The 23,537-nt window shown below is 35.1% G+C and overlaps 1 protein-coding gene and 1 long non-coding RNA gene across 2 annotated transcripts in view; one reads left to right on the top strand and one right to left on the bottom strand.

The window, feature by feature from the left end:
- Positions 1-23,537, top strand: part of LOC138708869 (uncharacterized) — a 75,300-nt gene that overhangs the window by 20,369 nt on the left and 31,394 nt on the right. The window lies entirely within an intron of this gene.
- LOC138708861 (regucalcin-like) lies at positions 934-21,935 on the bottom strand. Its single transcript, XM_069839118.1, has 6 exons — positions 21,792-21,935; positions 20,444-20,610; positions 17,296-17,508; positions 12,928-13,143; positions 8,009-8,121; positions 934-1,337 (listed from the first exon to the last, which is right to left on the bottom strand). Exons 2-6 carry the CDS (start codon positions 20,604-20,606, stop codon positions 1,107-1,109), a joined length of 936 nt encoding a protein of 311 aa, XP_069695219.1. The 5' UTR covers positions 20,607-20,610; positions 21,792-21,935; the 3' UTR covers positions 934-1,106.

The following is a 23,537-nucleotide window of genomic DNA, read 5'->3' as shown; positions in this document are numbered from 1 at the left end:
CGCTCTAGCTGGCTTGAGGCCATTGAAATCGGTCCGGCTACATCAAAGGTACCGACGCGAAGTGTCCATTCTTTATAATCCCTATTCGCTGGGTTGATGTAGTATGATCGCAGTAGTATCATGATTATTCGTGTATTTTGTAGGTTAAGGACATGCAGTTTTGAATACTATGTAGGATGATTTTGAAAATTTGAAGTTAAAACATGGTTTTAATAATTAGTCTACAGTACATTAAAAACATTATTCACGAAATGGATTTCACTACGGATCGTCCTGGACAATGAACATCCCAGTTTATAGAGTTTACTGCAGGCGTAACTTCGGAGACTTCTACAACTACTGCATATTTATAATCTAAGCTAACGTAGCTCGCTGTCGAGGTTGCATATATTTTTATTGATTTTTCTTTTCCCTTCTCCAAAATGAAACTGTAGCCAGAATCGTTATTTTTTAAGGTTTAAAGCATATATTCAGAATATTTCGGGACCTGAATGAAGATAAGAAGCTTTCCCTGGTTTTTACATGTAGGAATATACCAAAAACTTGACATTTTGAGTTGCTTTTAAGAGTGTTTAATATACTAATACACTACGTATATCCTCAATGTTATACCGAAAAACAAATGCACACGCAAAGCGCATCCCACAAAGTACACGTGCGCTATCAGTTGGTGCTAGTTCAGGATATTCCTATTCTAAAGTGTTGTGAATCTACAACACGGCACCCTTAGTACTAAGGAATGTATCGCCCTTACAATTCATCGTTCATAGCTGGATTTGAACCCGTGAACTTCGGTTTTAATGGTAAGAATGGTAATCACTGGACCACAACGTAAAAAATTAAACTAAACGTAAAATACATAAAAATACAAATAAACGTGTATAACTGAATAAAATAACAACAGTATCTCTAAAAGTGAATAAAAAATAAAAATTCAAGATGACAGTAATTCCAAAAATTACTTTTAATGGTTTATTTTTCAACTACAGTAAGACGATCATAATGTAAGAACTTTTTTGCAATAAATCAAAAGATGGCGTGTCACTGAAGTTCGGATCCTAATAGGCGTAACCACAATGAAGAGTGAGATGTATTATAAAGCAAATTTATAATTGCACTGCTGTTCCCGGCATGCCCTTCACTCCTAGGCCTGTGACTTTGAACAAAGCGCCAGCAGATGGGTATTTCTTCAGTTGTTCCTGGGTCATGTTCTTGCTGGCCGTTGTAACATATAACTCGTCCAGTTCAGGACCCCCAAAGGCTAATGATGTCACATTCGGCGCTGGAATATTGACTCGTCGAATCAAATGTCCTGATTTGGAATTGATGCAGATCACCTGGAAGAGATTCAATTATGGTTTTCATTGTAAAATCTGCCTTTAATTTAAAAATATTAGGCATATGTAATTGAGGGGGTGAGAGGCAAAGAGATATAAGTGCACTTAAAGGGTCAGGTATAGCTTACAGCAGTAAAATTTTTGGAAATATTCAACATTTTTTTCCTCCATTACTGTATCGTGTACAATAATGAAAATTGGTATGTGTAAAACACTGTCCTTGTGTTATATCAATAAAATATTTTTACGATTTAAAAAAAATATATTTATTTTTTTAATTCAAAATGGTGGCATTTTAGTGTGCAATGATGAAGCGTTTCCCTCATACCTCATAAACTTGTTAACTTTTTCATGTTCTCTCTCTTTTATTTTATTGCTGAAACTCATGTTTACAATATCATGCTCTTTCAACTACATTCATTCATAAATATTTTTTTTTTTTATTTTGTGTTAGAAGAAAATACTGATATTTGACCATTTTTTAAATAAATTTATTTTTTATCAGACAATCTGTCAAAGATAGAGAAGTGAGCTTGTATCATATTGTAGATATGACATGCATAAATACATACAAAAAATTTCATCACAGAATGTTGGATAGTTTTTGAGTTATGTGGGAAACGCTTCATCACTGCACAGTGAACTGAAGTTTGAAAAAGAGAATGTAAATAATTTTTTTTTAAATCGTAATTTTTTTTTTTCATATAGAAGAAGGACAGTGTTTTACACATACTAGTTTCATTATTTTACAAGATACAGTAATTGAGGAAAAAATATTGAATATTTCCAAAATATTACTGCTGTAATCTGTACCTAACCCCTTAAGTTATTTTGAGAAAATGTGGTTCAAAGTACTTAAGATTTCGTAAATTCCGTGAAATTTTTTATTTCAATTTTAGTGTGTGGTATGGTTGAAAGATTTATCTCTTTGTCACTAAAATTTTAAATGTTTTAGCTTGCTCTGGATGCACTTAACTCATGGTTTTTTTTTTTTTTTTTTTTTTAGAAATGTCACTTGTGCTTCTTTGCTTCTGACCCCCTCAATTTTAGTAAATTTCTGCAAGTCAGAGACTCATACAATAAGTCTTCGTTATGTTGAAAATCGCGTAAAATAGAAAAAGAAAAAAAAAGTGTCATGGTAATATTATTATTTCACGAATTTTACACCAGGCAGTCCGAGTGGACGAATAAGTTAATGTCATCTGCCAAGCGTGTCAGAAATCTGCTTAGTCAACATTTCTCTTTTAGCAGATAACTAATCCAAAATATGTATATGTAATCTGTGATGCAGCTGAAATCTGTCATGTGCTCTGACTAGTTGGTATACTTCCTCACAAACCACTCATCCTCCTGCCCATCCTGAATTACAAAAACAGTGGGACGTTATCTTTTCCCAAAAAATGTTATATAAACTCCTTTCTTCTTTCAAATCCGAACAAGACATTGCACGTCTCCTAGCTCTTCAAGAGAGTGAGTCTGGAGCTTGGTTACACGCATTACCTTCTCCTCACATCGGCACCCTAATAGATTGTACATCCTTTAAAATCGCAATGGCTTTACGCCTTGGTTGTAAACTCTGCCAGCCACACCAATGTATTTGCGGGGGAATTGCTGATATTTACGGTTATCATGCACTCAGCTGTGCGAGGAGCAAGGGTCGCATTCCCAGACATACATCACTCAATGATATCATTAAAAGATCTCTGACTTCTTGTGGCATCCCGTCTCTTTTGGAACCACCAGGTATTAGTCGCGCAGATGGTAAACGACCCGATGGTCTCACCTTAATTCCATGGTCTAGAGGAAAATCTTTAATTTGGGACTCCACTTGCGTTGACACTCTAGCTCCATCTCACTTACCGAATACCTCCAGACGCGCAGCATCTACTGCTGAATTAGCCGTGAAGACGAAAGTCAGTAAATATGCTCATATTTTAGACAATTATATTTTTGTCCCATTTGCTGTGGAGACCGTCGGTCCTTGGAGTCATGATGCTAAAGTTTTGGTATCTCAAATCGGCCAAATTTTGATCTCCATTACTGGTGATCGCCGTTGCACTACTTATTTGCGTCAACGCTTAAGTATTGCTATTCAACGTGGAAATGCCTTCTAACAACGTATTTCTAACTCTTCTGAAAATGTCACTTTTTCAGTGTTTATTAATGTCGTAAAGTTTCGCTTCAGAAATAGAATTTTCGTTGCCCTACAATAGTGATGAATTTGCCAAATTGTCATAATTATACATAATGTAGGCTTGAAAATAGGAATGTTTTTAACCTTTGTTGAGATTTAATTATCTTGATCTGAAAACATTTTTGACCTTCATTAATCCACGATGAGAAAGCATGATACAAAGGCCGTAGGTTATCTCAGATGTATTTTTGTCCGAAATCTTCTTAATCAGGCAATGAAGTTTCTGCATCGTTCATAATGAAACTGCACCAAATCATTTCTTATTTAAAGATTTAAAACAACTTTCACAAACTAGGAAAATGCAATAAACAAGCAAACTGGGTGGGCATTGGGGATTGAACCAACGCTCATTTCGTAACGCGAGTCCAGGCATGATGCCTTAGACCACGATGCCATGGCGCAGGACAACAACAACAACAATAATAATAATAATAATAATAATAATAATAATAATAATAATAATAATAATAATAAACGATATTCAGGAATCGTAATAACAAGACATATTGAAGGTCTAACTAAGATCTTTGGTGTAAATGAAATAAAATAAAGTAAAATATTAAGTAACATGTAAGTAAACATTTTAGTATTTTCAGTGAGGGAAGTGAGACGGTATGTGACGGTATGGAATACCGCCACTGGTTTCTGTGGCCAGAAAACGTACCGTTATTGGAAAATGACATACAGTCAGTGAAAAAAATGTGATCGTAAAAATTTCTTTATACATTTCTTCATAGCAAAGAGTATTATATTTGCTTCGTTAATCTAAACCACAGCCTTCTAGAACTGAATTCAGTGTGTATTTAGACACGCTTATTTGATAAGCTGGAATGCTTACAACTGTAGTACAGCGAATAGGGATTATAAAGAATGGACACTGAGCGAATTTTCCTGTGTTTTGTTTCTCTGTGTGCCGGCGTTTAGTTCCACTTTCAAACGCTAGAGGTTAGTGTAATCTAGCATACGCTAAGATAATAATTGAGTATAGAGTTTAGACAGAGGATCCAAACATCGCCTACCTTAATGCATAATCCAGTAACGCTTTGCTTCAAATAAATGCGAGCTAACAGCTTTTTCTTATTTCTCAGTGACAAACTCGTTGTAAAAATATTTTTTATATTTTAGATATCATAAATTATATTATAAAATAATATAATACATTATAAAATTAAGTATCGAATTGGTTTAATATTTCTATATAATATAATATAGTATAATATAGGTATATGGTTTTACTTCTCATAAGAGTTCTGTTTTTCTATTTTCAGTGCTATCAAATTATTACATACTAGCCGTACCCGTGCGCTCCGCTGCACCCGTTAGAAATAAATATAAAGTAATTACATAATTAAAATAGGACATTTGATCCAGGGAAGATTCGTGTTTGATAGAAGGATAAATCGTTTAATATGTTACTTAATTTAAATTGCATCCAAATAATATTATAAATGCGATCATTTTTGTCCAGATACACTCATTTGGTGCAATGACAATTCCTTTAACATGTTTCTTAATTTTTATTATATGCAACCATAGTTTAATGAACATTGACATCATTTAGATTTAATATGTATATTTTATTTTACTTGTTATAGGTTTCCATTGAATTATGGTAATAACTTAATTTTAATCCTTGTTTTCTACGTAGTCAGTAAATGGCGCTTGGCCCACTATGGTTCTGAACCCTTCAAATAAATTATATTATATAATATTACATATTATATTATATTATATTATATTATATTATATTATATTATATTATATTATATTATATTATATTATATTATATTATATTATATTATATTATATTATATCAGAAGTTACTGTAATTACATTATAGCATTATGTCCATCTAGAGAAACTACACTTTCCAATGGTGAATTAATAATTAATTATACAAATCGGTTAATTTAGCTTCCAATATTACTTAATACAAACACAGAAACAGTCTCTGTAGGCTATCTTTCATAGCTTTCGATTGTTGCTGTCCAAGGCCCCTTATAGACGAAGTCATTTGTTTACTAATTCATTACACGGCCTTAGATGGCAGTTATTTTGATTTTAAAACTCATTTATCTCATTAAATATCAGTCCTATCAAAATTTTTCAAGGAATAAAACTTATCGCAAATTATTTTTAAAGAAACTTTTGTTATGTAACATTGTTCACAAAAATCAATAATAAGCGAGATATTTCGATTTATTTAATTCAGGCCCCCTTATAACCCCCCTTTTAAATAATGTATTTTGAATGCCATATAGCCTAAAATCTAAGTTACAACGAACTTAATTTATATTCCAATTTTCATCGAAATCCGTTCAGCCATTATCGCGTGAAAAGGTAACAAACAGACAGACAGACAGACATACAAACAGAAATTTCAAAAAAGCGATTTTCGGTTTCAGGGTAGTTAATTACCGGTATATATGTTAGGACCAATTATTTTTGGAAAATCGAAAATTACCAGAAAAATTTCGGCTACAGATTTATTATTAGTACTTATAGATTTTAATTGTTGTTGGAGTCAACGTCTCAACTTTCATTATAAGGGAACTCTAGAGTCTAGACATTACAGTAAATGACGGATTTATTATTTTATGAATCCAATTTATTTTATTTGAGTACATAATGTACCTAGATGTATTAATTATATGTTTTATATTTCCGCTGTGTCGACTGCTAGCTGGTGTGATGTCAGTGCCAACTCTAGGGAGAAAGCAGCTGGCTTGACGGTCATTGAAATCAATCCGGCTACATTAAAGGTACCGATGCGAAGTGTCCATACTTAATTACCTATACGCTGGGTAGTATTGCAAGTATAGAAGGCTGTGGTCTGGAGCTTGTGGTGGCCATTGTTGCCAATTTAGTGACTGTTATTTTTTGTTGCACTTTTTATTATTAATTAAGTAAGCCTCTTTGAAGTTTAACATTATTTTAAATGATAAGTCTCAAAGGACATGGTAAAAATATGATCTATCTGAAGTAACTTGAAATTATTTTATTAAGACATTTAATGTGTTGCGTAATCTTCAAAGATTCGCGTTACTGACGGCACGAAACAATTTATTGTATACATCATTTATGTCTGTGTTGTAAGAGAGGGGGTATGACTTTTAAATCGAGGTATGCCAGAGGAAAATCTTGGGGTAGCATACCGCCTCTGGTTTTTTCCCACTTCCCTCACTGAGTATTTTAATTTAACGTTTACTTTGTGCATCCGTCAACTATTTACGATTGTTTTGCATGGAGTACATACTTTGTAAACAGTTTCATATTTCTGAAAGACGCAAAATACTTCTCACAGCCAGCTAAGGCCCGTAACACACTTGCAGAGTTTTCGCCAGCGAGAAATGTGTTGCGAGAAAATTAAAAAATTGATAACATGAATTCAAGTGGACGTCCACACACTGGAAGAGATTCTCGTTCGAGGCAAAAACCTCGCGCGAGTTTCTCGCTGGAATCGGTAGCTTAGTGAATTTTCTTGGCACATTTATCAAAGATGTTTGACATTTATACTCTTTATGACGATTGAATGTAGAAAAAGATATCACGGGTGGCGATGAATTGTATTGTTTTTATTTGAAAATTAGGAAAGATGGCTGATAATTGCAGTTAGAAACTTATCGAACTTGTACGATGTCACCCGTAGGCCTATTTATATGATACACGGGATGAAAATTATAAAAACACGAAACTTAAAGAAGAAATCTGGAGACAAATATCAGAATATCTGCAAATAAATAGGGCTATATTTTATTTTGATGAGATTAATAGTATTAACTAAACATTTGAAATAATGTATCTATATGTCTTAACAGTTTACATAATTTTATTCAGAACATAGCAAAGAATCCTCTATCATATCATGAATAGCAAAAAACTGAGTCTATTCAACCTGAAATAATGCCAAATCGAAACCAGTGTCCAAAACTCGCCCTTATTTTCATAAGATACAATGTGATTTTCAGATATTTCTGGCTTTAATTTTAGGCCTACTTTTTCTTTTTATTAACAAAATATGTTCATGTAACTCCATTTTCTCATCATCTGAATACTCAGATTCAACATAGCGTTCGTACGTAATTTGTAAAGTATGACAATATACTTACAAGTTATATATTTCAGTACAATATACGTAAATACATAACCTATAATATTTCCCCCAACGAGTGATTACTATAATCAGAAAAATGCTTTCTGCATGAAGGCAGTGCATAGATGATCATAGCGAGGTGTGATCTGTGATAGCGAGAACTCGCCAAGTGTGTGGAGGAAGGCTCTTCCCCGCTTTCTCGCAACACATTTCTCTCTAGCGAAAACGCCGACAGTCTTTCGTCAGAAACACATGAGTTCGAGTTTCTGTTCAACATCGAATGTTATCTACAGTTTAAGATAATTATTATTATACTTACATAACAGCATTACTCTAACATAGTGACATACGTGCCGATAAGCTGTCACGTGACAAACCACTTACCTGCCCACCTGAGAAACACGCTACCCACAGATTATCTGCGCTGTCGATCGTCATACCATCTGGGAACCCGGAGATACCGTGTGTCTCAAAATCGAACAAGCTTCGTCTGTTAGCTGCAATAATAATGCAAACGGTCAAGGAGATCTGAAGTTAGTGGATTCATGGGATAGAACGAATACACTGTTCGTAGTTCATTGAAATAACTAACAGGGAGAGGTCGCGAAGGAAAATCGTGATATTAACCAAACTTTTACCATGGATGTGAACAGTAAATTCCTACATACTTGGGTTATAGGCGCAGACAAAGAGTCATTTTTAAGATGACATTTTTGCAATGGTGCCATTAGATTTCTGTATGGTTGTGAAACTTGGACTCTCACTTTGAGAGAGGAACAGAGATTAAGGGTGTTTGAGAATAAGGTTCTTAGGAAAATATTTGGGGCTAAGAGGGATGAAGTTACAGGAGAATGGAGAAAGTTACACAACGAAGAGCTGCACGCATTGTATTCTTCACCTGACATAATTAGGAACATAAAATCCAGACGTTTGAGATGGGCAGGACATGTAGCACGTATGGGCGAATCCAGAAATGCATATAGAGTGTTAGTTGGGAGGCCGGGGGGAAAAAGACCTTTGGGGAGGCCGAGACGTAGATGGGAAGATAATATTAAAATGGATTTGAGGGAGGTGGGATATGATGATAGAGACTGGATTAATCTTGCTCAGGATAGGGACCAATGGCGGGCATATGTGAGGGCGGCAATGAACCTACGGGTTTCTTAAAAGCCAGTAAGTAAGTAAGTCATTAGATTTTTGATTACGCATTACTTGCAGTTTATACTTCGTTAGTGGGACAATCATGTGGCTGATATTACAGACTCCATGCACGAGGTCCTAGATCAAATTGCTAAACTAGCAAGTTCGATATTTTAATTTTAGTCTTTGTCCCAAAGCTCAAGTCTATAGTATATGGGTCATTCTCACAAAGTGGTATAATTTCGGATATCATACTTTCTGAAATTAAACTTCAATGAATCTTTTAAAATTGCCCTATTGCTGTTTTTTTACTTTTACTGTAAGCGGGCGAGCTGAAATGTCACTCTGTCAATAATTATGAGAACTTAATTGAAATGAGGTCATTTCGGTCACTTTTTTTTTTAAGATAAAATCCTAATCTCTTTATAAATAAATTGATTTGAATGGTAAATACTTGGGTTGGATAAAAAGTAATGCAACAGTTCGATATTTCTGACATGGCTTTATTCACAGGGGTACAACATTTACGTACCTTCTATATAGTCGCCCCCCTTATTTATTACCTTTTGCCAAATGTTTGGAAGGCGTCGTACACCATCAGCGCGTCCATCTTTGTTGATGTTCCGTATTGACCGCCCTAAAGCACGGATAAGTTCATCTCTGGTATTGTACCGGGTCCCTCGCAGTGGTTCTTTCACTTTGGTGAAAAGATCGTAATCGCATGGATCATATCGGGTGAGTACGGAGGATGTTCCAGAATCTCCCATTGCCAGCGACGCAAGAGGTCCTTGACAGCAGCAGCGGTGTGACTCCTTGCATTATCATGAAGAATGATGGGGTTCTGTACCCCCAAGTGTCGTCGTTTTCTCCTGAGGGCTGGACGAAGGTGGTGCTGCAGGAACCTGCAGTAATAGGCCTAGTCCGGGTTTACCGTCTGCCTTGGAGATACAGCGTGGTGCAGTATTACCCCATGAATGTCATACGCCACAATGAACATCACCTTCACAGCACTTCCAACAAGGCCTTCCCGAAACGATTTAACCCATCGTGCCACTGCGCGATATGGCAACGCTGCATCGCCACATGCTTCACGCAGTCCCTGAAAATATTCTTGTGCACTACGACCTCGTGCCACTTCAATTTTGATCCAGGAATGTTGCTCTAGTTTTGTAAACATGATCTTAGGGCGCTCGCACTGTCCCTATGAGGGTCAACGTTCTACACACTGCAGTAGATTGACAGAGTACTGTCGCCGCTGGCTACACTAACTCATCTAACAGTCCTTGTTCATGTTCATACAGCTGGCAACTCTCGAACGCGCCATCGTCACGTGACAGCAGTGTTGCAATTACTTTTTATCCAACCTATTAGTTGTATAATTTCTGTATTCTGCTGGAGAGGGATGGTTATGGAAGGTATATAGGCCTACGTTTATTAGAAAATATATTACTTTAAGAGCTTTTTAATCAAATTATTAATTGATTTGTTACATTTTAAAATGATTTTTTTAGCTATCTGAGCCAAGATCGAAATGACATCAGCGTGACAGGAATGATGTTATCGCGTTCTATTTCCAAAATACGAATAGTAAATTAAACTTTATTGTATTTCTTTAATTTAAGCATTATCATGAAAATGATTAAGTACACATATAAACAAGGAATTTACTGTTTAAAATTTAGAATTATCTTACACTGTATTTAGGCTTAGGCGAAAAGTTGCATACGACACTTGTATACGAGTAGATTCATTTTCTGTCACAAGCTTAGTGAAACAATTTGTTGTCGTTTCTTGTAAAATTCTTCTTTTATTTTTCAACTCCGACCTTCTCCGTCTTTCGTGGAGTCATACGACTGATATTATTATATTAGAAGAATTCTACAATTCTGTTCTTAATATCATGAGAAATAATCTTTCTTTTTCCTTGTGTAATTCAGAATAACATTACAATTTCTAACTTGAAGTAAAGAATTTATTTGATGCAAGAACATAAGTTTCAAATGGCTTTGGAGTCGGTAGGTTTTATTTTTGATTTCCTATTGCCTTGTTTTTTTTTTTTTCATTCAATTCGTGATTCTGCATAAGTATTTGGTGTTTTAGCTACTTTTCTAAAGGATAACCGACAAATAATTGCTTCTTTACAGTCTCTGTGACTTTTTGATTTCCGAAAGATCATGTCACGTGATCGAAATGATGTTTGAGCATGTTGGTAACAATTGTTGACAATAATATAAAAAAGAGCGAGAGACAGATTACAGGTTATGTTTCGATCTGTGTTTACTCATAGAATGAACACTGAAACAGGTGTAATTACTTTAGATACATAAAGAAAATCGCGTGATCGGATTGACGAGCAATTAAAAATAAAAATGTTATGAAGAATGTTAAAACACATTTGTTCAATAACTTACCTACAGGGACATCATTTTATTTTTATTTCAATTTTTATTGCACCTGAGTTTTTTTAATGTATTTCACTCCCACCTATTCTACTAGTAAACTTCCAACCGTTCACGACACAGAGCCGAGAGCGCGTAAGCAGTACTGAGTTAGTGAGTATAGTACGTTCCAGAAATATGTTCGCGTTTTCCAGTGACGAAAGAGCTTTCAATATTGAATCATATTTTCGTACAGGTACTGTCGTCCGTTTACCTACGTCGCATCCCGGTTTCCCCCACCTGCTTCTGTTCGCCCCTCTGTTAAGTCTAGTAGCTGGGCTTCCTTAGCTTTTTCCTGAAAACATTAATTTCTGTTAGGAATTGGACGTCTACGTAATAATATACAAGTGTTTAAAATAACTTAAATAAAAGGGCTTTGTTAAGTAATTAACTGTCACGTGACCCCCCCCCTTTCTACGACCCTGCTACAAAACCACTTGAACGGACAGTAGATAGCATTTCTGAGTAATTTTATCTTTTCGGATCGGGCAGAAATGAAGATTGAATTTACAGTACGTAAGGTACTCTTTTATACAGTAGGTACAGAATTATTTCGACATGAGTTACTCGTACGAAGGACGAAACTGGTAATTGTAATTAGGTACAATAGTCTATAGTGCGATAATATGCACAAAAGAACTGAAGCCTGTATCGACATGAACGGCCATCATTTTCAAAAATGTGTTTTAATATCCATATTATGATTATTTTTCAATTTAACTTCATTCTCTATATTGTACGCTAATGTGCTATAACAGTACAATATACACTGCATAATGAATACGTCCGAATGGATAGCTCAATTCGTGAGTAAAAACACTACATTCTTACTAATAAACCGTGTATAGCTTTTATACTAGACTTATGCAGAGTTGAGACAGAAAACTTTACTAATAAACCATGCAGAAGCGATGGACGTATAAACAGCCTGTAACTATACAATGGGAATTGCTTTGCAGTAGTTATATACACGAAACCCCTTGTTTAAGCGTTGTATATAGATAAAAAATGGCCGCCCCTCTAAGAGCTGTTCGTATCGACTGTCATTTTATGATGATGGTTGCCTTGTAACCACAGAAGAACAAACCAAAGAGCACAGAATAATATTACTGTAGCTTGTACTCTTTGACCAAAACATAGTATGGTAATCGATTAGAGCCAATTGTACTATCGATACTTAACACGCCACACTAGAGCGCTCTACTGGATGCAATAGATGACCTCAGATATTCTATTACCTTTCGTAACGAAGTAATGACGAAACTATGACGTAGCTGTGTAACAGTTGTACTGTTATACGCGACGTATGTAGTGATTATTACTAAGGAACTTACGCACGACGTATAAATAAGCTACTCATTGTATAAGTATAAGACAGTTAAACGTCTGTATATAGAGTTTTTATTAGTAAGACCGTAAGTGTTAATACAGTACTGCATTTTGATTAAACAAAAACCTAATGAAAATTATCAAACTCAAAATTGCGATATTTCCTAGTTTACATAAATGGATGAACTACTTTTCTTCCCCCCTCTACCTAGTAAAGTGATTTGTATTTTATGCCAGTATCATCGAACTCCAGTCGTGGAAGGGGTAGCAAACGGTGTTTCCTGTTTCAATCGTTAATCCAAAGGTATAGCCAGGTTAATATTAAGAATGTTAGTAAAAATAAAATGATGTCCCTGTACAAGTCGGCTATATTAGCCATAATAGAGTTTTACTTACATATACTTCCTGTTGCTGCATCATAATCAAATTTGAAGACTTTCGTGATATGCGAATCAATATAGAAGAAATGTTTCAAATCTTTGCTCCATGCCAGTCCGTTCGAAATTCCAACCTTTGTTACGTGGGTAACGACGTTACGTTCCTTCGAGATGCTGTAGAGTGAACCGCATTCCCTCTCGAATTCTCCGGGCTTGATCATTGCTCCCATGGAACCTAAAATATTCACAAATAGTTGTAAAGTAGGCCTATAGTTTACAGACTTACACAGATGGCCTTCCCATAAGTTTCGGACTCCAGACACTGAAAGATCTTAAATTCCGGTAAGCTTGGGATAGGCTTAGGTTACCAACAATGCGACAGACTAAGGCCCGATTGTATAAACCATTTAATCTTAGATCAGAGGTTAAATTGATCCTTGTTTCAGCTGAACTTGGAATTTGGTGTTGTATAAAGTCTAATCTGAGATTAATTTGTCTCAAACTAAAGTCAACTTTGACTGAAGAAATTTCTCCGATTAAGTTAGATGATCCAAGTTCAGTTATTTCGTTTATGTTTGAAATATACGAGTGACAGATTGTGCAAATAAAATATCCATTATTATTAATTTTAATAGATATGTTAGGTACATTTATATATATTTCTTTCAATTTCTTGCCTTAGTACACAAACATTCTTATATTTTATAAGGCTCTATCGTGTTCAGCAGTATCAAATAACATAACCTATAATTATATTATGTTTATAACAACCATTAATTATTAATGGATATGACAGGCACATTCATAAATGTTCAATTAACTGTATTACTAAAAGAAAATTGTCGTTTTATAAAGCTTTATTATGTTTAGAAGTATCAAACACCATAACATGATAACAACTTGGAGAACAGTCAACCTTCTTCTTATTGTCCGCCATTATTTACATAGCACAAAAAACCAGTGTCTCCAACAGAATGAAATACGGAAAGTCGCCAAAAAGTAGTTGTAAAGTCGCTAGATTTCTCATTATCAACAAAGAAAGATTAAATTTTGTCACTATGGGATGCTAGAAAGGTCCCTAAATCCCTATTTAAGCAATATAAAAGTTAAAAGAAATTGTTGTTGAAAAAGAGTTAAAGTCACTAGATTGGCAACACTGAACAAACCTGTGTAACATGGTCCGCGCATCACGTATTTCACCTGTTTATGCGATGTTGCCAAATCTTTTTCACGTGAACTTAGATTGCATTTGAACCAAGGTAATTTGATCGCAGAAAAGTTTTATACAATAGAAGAAGTGTCTGAACTCGGTTCACTTTTCGATCTTCGATCAAAGTTGATCTTTAGTCAGGGAGTTTTATACAATTGGGCCTAAGTTCCTCATTAAATATTCACGCCCTGCTAGGCAAATACTAGTAAACCTGGCATTCAGAAAAGTATGCGACTTTCAATTTAAATGCAAATTTGGGTGAATTAAGACACATTTATGACTAATAACAAGAGTTTCATCTTCTATATGGTAAAGGCTGGTTTACAATAAACGGGGAAGGAGAACCAGAATGAAAACGAGAAGCAGAGGACGTCAATATGAAAATTTTTGTTTCAGAATAAACCGAGAACGTAGACGACTATGCATATCGATATGCATGTCAATAACGATATGTAAAGTCGATATTACGCATTCTGATGTTATTTGTGTATAATTGACCAATGGCGTTCTCTCATGAGTACAAGGCAGCCAACATAAACACAGGTTAACCAACTTCGAAATTTCAACTGAAACATTTCATTAGGTACGGTACTATAAATATGCCCGTGCATCTTTATTATCACAACCTATTTTAAGTCTACCATAACGTAAAATAATTAGAGAAGAAACATTTGTAATAGAACAAAAAATGAACACAACAGTAGTTATTGAATTGAAGCATGAATATGTAGTGTGTAATACAACCAATACAGTAATAAAATATGATTCACTTACGATCGGTGTTCAAAGATGTAGCTGTTGAAAGCCACGTATTCTTCTTCTTTTCTCATCTTTATACGAGACGCGCCGCTTATCGTAAACGTGAGGATTTTCCTCAACACTCAATATTAGAATCTCATCAAATAAAAGTTGCTCCATGATGCACAGCACAGAACAAAATAATGCATAGGTTATGTCACGATCTTCTTGCTACAAAATATACGACAAAAAATAGCTTTTAGACGGCAATAGAATGAATCGGATTGGAAACGTGAACTCTAAAGTTGGCAAACTCTCCGTTCCCGATCCCGGGCTCCGGCAAGCTTTTCATTAATTGTGAATGCTCACATTTAAATGTACACATTTTAACAATTTTACCGTTTTCGTTTTCGTTCCGATTCTCGTTTCCGGTTTATTGTGAACCAGCCTTAACAGATGGTTGGACGTGCAATTTCCTTCTTCCACTCATTTCCTTTCCTAACTGCGAGTCTAAAAATATTATGATTTCCACGCGGCACATGTGCGCCAATCAACCACAAATATTTGCAGCTGTATTTTATTTCTACCTTCATTTTGGTAATTTGAATAATATCGGTTTAACATAAAAGTTAAGTTTACCGCGTCTATGGCTAAGGTCTGGCTCACAATAAACCGGTAACGGAAACGACACCGAGAAAGAAAACATTGTTAAAATAAACATGTTTAAATGTAAGCATTCACAATTAACAAGAAGCTTACCGGACCCCAGGAACGGGAACGTGAAGGTAGGCGAAATTTTAATTTTGCCGTTCTGATTTCCGCTCACAGCCTACTAGATTCGGGCTGTTGTCATCATAAAGCTATTTGGTCGTCGTATATTTTGTAGCAAGGAGGCCGTGACTTAATTTCTTCTTCATCCATCGTTTCTAACTACCGGTAACTCATAAATTCAGTAGAATCACTTTCAATATATGATACGTGTATATGTGACCAGATTACCACGTGAATTGTTATAATGATATTCTGTGTCATAGATTTTGAAGTTGGTTAACCTGTATTTATGTTGGCTGGCTTGTACCCATGAGAGAACATCATTGGGCAATTATATAGGCCTAAAAATAACATCGGAATGCGTAATATCGAATTTACATATCGTTTTTGACATTACACTATCTACCAAAAAGTAATTGGACACTGTTTTTGCCCCCTTTAGAACCTCGTGGTACCACCTCTTGTTGCTATAACAGCAGCCACCCCGTCAGGCATGTTCTCCACTAGTTTGTGTAGGATATCCACTTAAATGCGTCGCCATTCCTCTTGCAATATAGCACTCGGACAATGGATTTCCCGAATTTCCCGAAACCTCAATCGCCGGTCCAATTCGTCTCAAAGGTGCTCAATGGGATTGAGATCAGGACTCTGTGCAGGCCAGTCCAACCCGTGAACATTATTCTCTGCATACCATTGCATAGTAGCCACCGAAACATGGCATCTAGCACGTAAAATCCTGGGTGCCCAATTACTTTTTGGTAGATATATATCGAAATGCAAGTCGTTTCCGTTCTCGGTTTATTGTGAATCAAAAATCTTCACGTTCACGTCCTTCGCTTTCTATTCTCGTTCTGGTTATCGTTCGCGGTTTATTGTGTACCAGCCTTAAGCGCTATCGCTCTGGTCTTTCGTCCAGGCTACCGGAGTTCGATCCCCGGCCAGATCGTTATGGAATCTGTGGTAGACAAAGCGGATGTTGTAGAGGATTTTTCTCGGAGTATTCCACCAATATTCCCCACCTCTTCCTCATTTCATCTACCATTCACGATAGTTAAAAATGGAATGTGTGAAGCTGTAGGGATTGTACAGGTTCGACGCTGATATAGGATTTAAGAACTTGAAGGTACGGACCTTCGGGCAGATACTCGTCCAGGAATGAGACTTGGCTCTATGAGGGCTGGGGAAGGATGGTCCACCTGTCAGCATCGAATTCACGAATGCCACCTAACTTAAGAATAGCTGAAATTAATACAGCCCGAGCAATATTAAAGAAAAAATAATTTAGTTAAAAACCAAGACCCACAAAAAGAATTATATTGCAAAATATGTAGCGGAAGAATAAATGCTTGGGAAATTACAGACTAATTATTGTAATAGCAAAAAATATAACGCCAACAGGAAAAAGATAACCATGAAGACCGAAGAAAGATGGGTTGAAAGATGTATGTCTTCATCAATAGACACATCATTAAGGTGGAATTACTTTGCATGAAAAAACTGGCAGTTTGAGAATATAACACAAGCAGAAGAAGAAAAAGATGATGATGATGATGATGATGATGATGATGATGATTTTAGCTCGATAAACATAACATGATAAAATGATTTCGACTTTTCTATTTAAACTAAATCGGAAATTGATTTTCAAAGGAGACAATGATTACATACCTGCCCACAATCTTCCATTTGGGTCTGCCTTCGCGTCATTAAACCTGTTGCCAGATTGATCTGGGTCAGTTTCAATAGTCAGAATTGTCTCTATATTCTGGGGGCCACCGTTTTCCCCATTCCATGTAATTATGGCCAGGTCACGACCCACACCTACTGCAAATTTGTTCTCCTGACCTTGAATTGGTATAGAGAACCCGACACACCTTTCATCTGGAAACATAATACACAAACACATAATGTTGATTTTGTTGATAAGAAAACAAGAGTTCGCCCCAACTTTTATCTCTAGTCTAAAAACAAAGATGATTGTGTTATAAATTGAATTACAGATAATTGGCTATGGTTCCAACACATTAATTCAGCGATATCGGGGAAATTTTTATATATTTTATACCTAACTTTTTAAATCCGATATTATACTAAAACATACTCATCTGTGGATTAGTTACCGGTATAATACGTGAAAGTCAAGTTTTGGTTTCAATAATCCGTTCGTAATGTATGATGTGCAAATTGAACTCAATGCATTGTCGTATTTTAAAATATAGGGCAATTCAGTATATTTTTCTTGTCACTAATAACTACAACAAATAGATATTCTGGCCTAAAAATGATATAATGAAAAGGTATAGAAAAATATATCTTATTATATACGCATTATTTAATTCGTGAAGAAAGCAAAACTATGTTTTCCTTGTCAAAACTTTCTTATTGATTTCCTCAAAATCGGAATTTTAACTTTTATCAGATTCGGACGCGATACTTTTTAAGTCCAAAAATCGGGACAATTCCGATTTTTCGTGAGGAATAATAACCCTACGTCTGGAATAGGATTGCCACCTGCCTTGGATTAGGCGAGATTGTGCTGAAAATACCTGGCTTTGTGCAGTGTCATCTCTTAGTTACTCCTGGATGCAGTTTTATCCTAATATAAATAGTCCGACCTAGACTTACATCTATTGTTAATCATGTAAGGCTAGGTTCGACATCATTGTCAATGCTGCCAATTAAGCGGTTTTTCCGCTAGATCTGGCGTTTTTCAGTGTTAGTTTAGCGGGTAAAGTTTATTAAATTTATATTGTTCCTTTAGGAATTTAGCGGTTTTTTAACACTCACGGTGGCAAATAATCTTATTTTACATTGACAATATATGTAGCAATTTAGCGATTTGTGCACTATTTCTTAGCGCGTTTTTATGAATGATTTGGCAATACTGACCAGTGTATTGTCACTCATTAAGATCAGTTTTAAGAGCATCTTGAAGGGTGTGGGAAAATACAATAACAACAACAATAATAATAATAATAATAATAATAATAATAATAATAATAATAATAGTAATAATAATAAATAATAATAATTTAATAGCACCTAACTGAAAGTGCGATATATTATCAGGTAAAAATAGGAGGAAAAAGTAAAAGAATTTACATATCTCGGATTAATATTGACAGCAAATAATGACCTAAGGAATGAGGTACAAAGAAGAATAAATCTGGCTAACAGGGCATATTATTCACTTTTACCAATTGTTAAAAATAAAATAATATCTATAGAAATCAAAATCAAGATTTACAAAACCCTAATAAGACCATTATAACATATGGTACAGAAACATGGGTTCTGAATAAAAATACATGCAAACAACTAGCAGTATTTGAGAGGAAAATCTTAAGAAGGATATTCGGAGCAATTGAAACAGTGGATGGATGGAGAGCCAGATATAATAATGAGATATACGAACTGTACAAGGAATCGGACTTGGAGGCGCACATAAGATGTCAAAGACTGAGATGGTTGGGACACGTCACAAGGATGGAAACAACAAGGAAAGTGAAGATTGTCTTCAATAACAACCCAGATGGAACCAGATTAAGAAGAAGACCGAGAACAAGATGGTGGAACTGTGTACGAGTGGATGTGAATAGATTAGGAATAAGGAATTGGAGGGAGTTGGCGATGGATAGAGAAGGATGGAAGAGAGCCATAGAGGAGGTTAAGGCCCACCTGGGCTGTAATACCAAATAAGAAGAAGAAGAAGAAAAATAGAGGAAATAGTTTTACAGCATTACTGTGTGTTATTTTTGTTGTTCATTTAAACTTTCTACACAAGAAATTTCTTATTCTATCCTTTATCATATCTTGTAAATTTTAGTTATCATTACACAGTTTGAATAACGCAAATGAAGTTGTTATTATTATCATTATTATTATTATTATTATTATTATTATTATTATTATTATTATTATTATTATTATTAGCAATACGTCGTAGCCGAGCAGTAAAAAAATCGTCATCAGCGTAGCCAACTTAGCGACTTTGTAGCTAGCTAGTTCTAACGAGTTTTAGAGCAATTCTGGCGACAGATTTGGTGTTCTAGCGCCTAGCAAGAAATATAACGATATTTTAAATTTAAAACAGCGGCATTTCATATCTTAGAATGTCACTGAAATCTTTAATATCATTTCTCGTGTATCGTCTCTGAAAACGTGATTTTTCTTTGAAAATAGAATAGTTCCGCATTAACATTATGACAAGTTATTTTAAACTTTCTAGAAAAGAGTAATGGTTTATGGTTTCTGATTCATCCAGATATAGTCGATAAAGACTTTCCTGGATTCGACTGATTGACAATCCCATTTCTGAAATAAAGGTTGTTTAATAATAATATGTGATTCATTATCTCTGGCAATCGGCGAGGAAGATGACTGGTCTATGTAAGAAATACAGATAAATATTGTCTGGAGTAATTTTATTCAGGAATAATGTCATTTCACGTGTATTTTATATAGGCCTACGATGTAAATTATCTAGCTTTAGATACTTGGAGAAGAAAGTCATACTAAAAATTTTAGCATAAAAATCAATCACCCTTGGCCAGATATGAACCCGGATCTAAAGGCAGGCATGGTAGTCGTCCAATTATCGAAAAAGACAATCTTGTGTATGAAACTGCCAATATTTTTCTAGAACTAAAGCTGTACGAAATACAATACGTAATAAAACGTTGATCAGATAAAGGTATTACATGTCATTAAGCTATCTGTTGGATAAATATATTCAAGTTTGAACATCTCTGTATATTAATCCGTCGTATAGGCCTGCACATAAGGAACTAGAAGGAATATGTGTGTAAATCCTCACCAAACTTCTTGGTGCTCGTGTGTTTCCCGGTAGCGGGATCGTACTTATTCAGTGTTGATCCATGCAGGTCCACAAAGTAGAGAACTGCAGCCTCTTGATCCCAGTGAGGTCCTTCGCCAAGGATCATGGGCGGTGTGAGACTTTCCACTTTGACTGATGCCATCGTACTTTAGGATTAAAAGAAAATAATAAAACATCAATTAACGTGGAGGCCTACTGTTCACTCTAGATCATAGTTTTCCAGAGTATTCTTATACTTTGTCACGGTAAGGATTCAAACCCCGCCAGGTTTTTGTGATATTTGTGAGGGACTGTAATTTGCACGAACTGCATTCCCATTCTGTCTTAGCTATAGTGCAGTTAGCTGATAACTGACACCAAAGCGATATGGAGTCTTCGAAGTTGTTGGGGAGTATATTTTTACTCCGAATAGTCCTACATATTTTTATCATATCATTTTCCTGTTATCACAACTTCATCTTCCCTAGCTGACTTTCAGTGACGAAGCTAAGGTGTAAATACTGGGTGGGCTGAAAAAATCTCCTTAACTTGTATCTTTTTATAGAGCAGATGTTTATCGGCTTTTCTATCAACATTTCTTGTGACACAGACCCCACAAGGAGATGATGACCACTCATTTTCACCCGCAAACAACAATATAATTTATTTGCCTCAGAGCACCCTGTTAGCCAAGGATATTTCTTATACCATGAAAATTGAAAATTTCTGTCTTCCTCCATCCGCTATTTTAATATGTAAATGTGGTGTCGATCTTCTATCGTTGTAAGCACATTTTGTTTCATACGTCCAACTTGAAAAGATTTCTCTTCCAATTCTACAGATAATGACCTCAATATGAGACATTTTACAAAAATTAATATGTAACACACACATGCATGCACTTTTGATTAAACTAAACTCAACAACGCAGCGCTTTCAGAGAATACCAATATAGCGCGACGTAATATTGTGACGGAAGGCTAGCCTCGTTTCGTACGGAGATGTAGCGAACCGATACCCCCTCCCCGGTCCCCCCTCAAGCTTCCGAGCCAAGTCGTAGCCTTGCCTTTAGAGACTTTCTGCCTTTAAGCCTTGCTGCTCGCATTTGTCTCTCCATACTGGAATGACTGCCACCAGTGGACTTAATATATGGAAAGATCGGAGTGCAACCATGTGTTACGATATATCGTGATTACAATCTGCAGACCTATTGTTACTAGGTATAATAACTTAAATTTTTTAGGTAGGATAAGCTTCAAAAGCCTCTTTAGAGCTTCACCACTGCTGACTTTGAGTAGTCCTAATATACGTACGCTAGTTAAAAAGTACTTATAAAATATAGTCTTACCTCTAGCTTTTAGTTTACAGGTTTTGCTGTTAATTAAATGCTTCTATCCTCCACACTGGTTTTGTAATGAGTTAACGTGTTAGCGTGGAAAGATATATAATTATAGTCTACACGATGTAGCCTACATAATGTTAAATCCTTATCTTGAATAATCACAGAATAGAGATATTGAAAATTATACTTGAGATAATATCCACGATATTATCAAAATCACATGATTCCACTTTTGTATGTGGTTTTTTTAACCAGCTTATATTTATCTCGGTAATTAATTGCATAATATGCAATAATTCTGAAGTAAGTTTTAAAGCTTTTAATGAAATGTTCTGCTCATTCTCTTGTGAGCACGTAATATTTGCTTATCCCTATTTTCATAATTTCCGCTGATGAATGAAGTCCTACTTTAGGCCTACTCTTCTATCAATAAATGACCGGCATTGTTAACATTCAAGTCACTTTTGAATGTCAGTTTTCGTAAATAGGAAAATAATATTAGATATTGCAATATAAATGTGGCTATGTAACGTAAATTTGCGAAAAAAAAAATAGTATATTGCGATATAAAGGTGATATGTTAAGACTGTAACAAAATCGAGAACAATTTAATCATGAATCAACTTCATCGCGCCTTTTCTAATTCTGAGATTCTATTACGCATTTAACAATACACGTGTATTGCATACTGTTTTTTCATGATCATATGTTTAGAAATGCAAATAGGCTACTGTATAATTATTACTATATTTTTGCATTGAAAATATAGAGTAAATATATTTTCAAGGGCTTTGCGTATTGTTTTATTGTAGGCCAAGTAACTTCCCCGATCACTAATGGACTTTCAAGGCAAGTACTTTTATTAATTTCGCTATGCTGCCATCTAGGGATTGATTTTGAAGGGAAGCACTTTTATTAATTTCACTATGCTGCCATCTAGGGATTGCAAAATGGATTTTGAAGGCAAGCACTTTTATTAATTTCACTATGCTGCCATCTAGGGATTGCAAAATGGATTTTGAAGGAAAGCACTTTTATTAATTTCACTATGTTGCCATCTAGCGATTGCAAAATGGATTTTGAAGGCAAGCACTTTTATTAATTTCACTATGCTGCCATCTAGGGATTTCAAAATGGATTTTGAAGGCAAGCATTCTTATTAATTTCACTATGCTGCCGTCTAGGGATTGCAAAATGGATTTTGAAGGCAAGCACTTTTATTAATTTCACTATCTAGCGATTACAAAAAAGGTCTTGTTATAACCTGGACCAATTGTACTTCCATCTAGTGGTCGTTGCCAAAAAAAAGTATTTTCGGCAGTGAAGGCTTCGGCGGTTGTTCTCATTTTATGTTGCCATTTCACAACATGGGAATGGCCACTCTGATATATCTACTGTATATGTGATCAGGGGTAACATCCAATCGAATATATCGAAGTAACTAAGATGATTGAAAATGATTATTCTGATATATTTTTTTATTTATTTTTTTTTTAGTTTACTAAATACAGTAACTTAATTCGAACCCATAAATAACACACAGGAGCAAAAAAAAAAAAAAAAAGAAGAAGGACAACAATAGAGCAAAAACATTTAATATTAATTTATATATATATATATATATATATATATATATATATATATATATTATTTTAATGTACCGAAGTACATATGATATTTCCATGCAGATATTCTGCGTCATCATACGATATGTACTTCAGTACATTAAAATAATATATATGATATGCGTAA

This window comes from Periplaneta americana, chromosome 11 (assembly GCF_040183065.1).
Source record: "Periplaneta americana isolate PAMFEO1 chromosome 11, P.americana_PAMFEO1_priV1, whole genome shotgun sequence".
NCBI classification, from domain to species: Eukaryota; Metazoa; Arthropoda; class Insecta; order Blattodea; family Blattidae; genus Periplaneta; species Periplaneta americana.
The sequence above is the reverse complement of the archived record's forward strand: the minus strand, read 5'-3'. Positions and strand labels throughout refer to the sequence as shown.

Bases quoted from the DNA above. Each gene is read 5' to 3' on its own strand.
- LOC138708861 (XM_069839118.1), bottom strand. From the start codon at position 20,606: ATGGCATCAGTCAAAGTGGAAAGTCTCACACCGCCCATGATCCTTGGC. The intron at 17,509-20,443 runs GTGAGGATTTAC...TTATGTTTCCAG, and splicing joins CACGAGCACCAAGAAGTTTG to ATGAAAGGTGTGTCGGGTTC. The intron at 8,122-12,927 runs GTAAGTAAAACT...TTATTATTGCAG, and splicing joins TGCAGCAACAGGAAGTATAT to CTAACAGACGAAGCTTGTTC.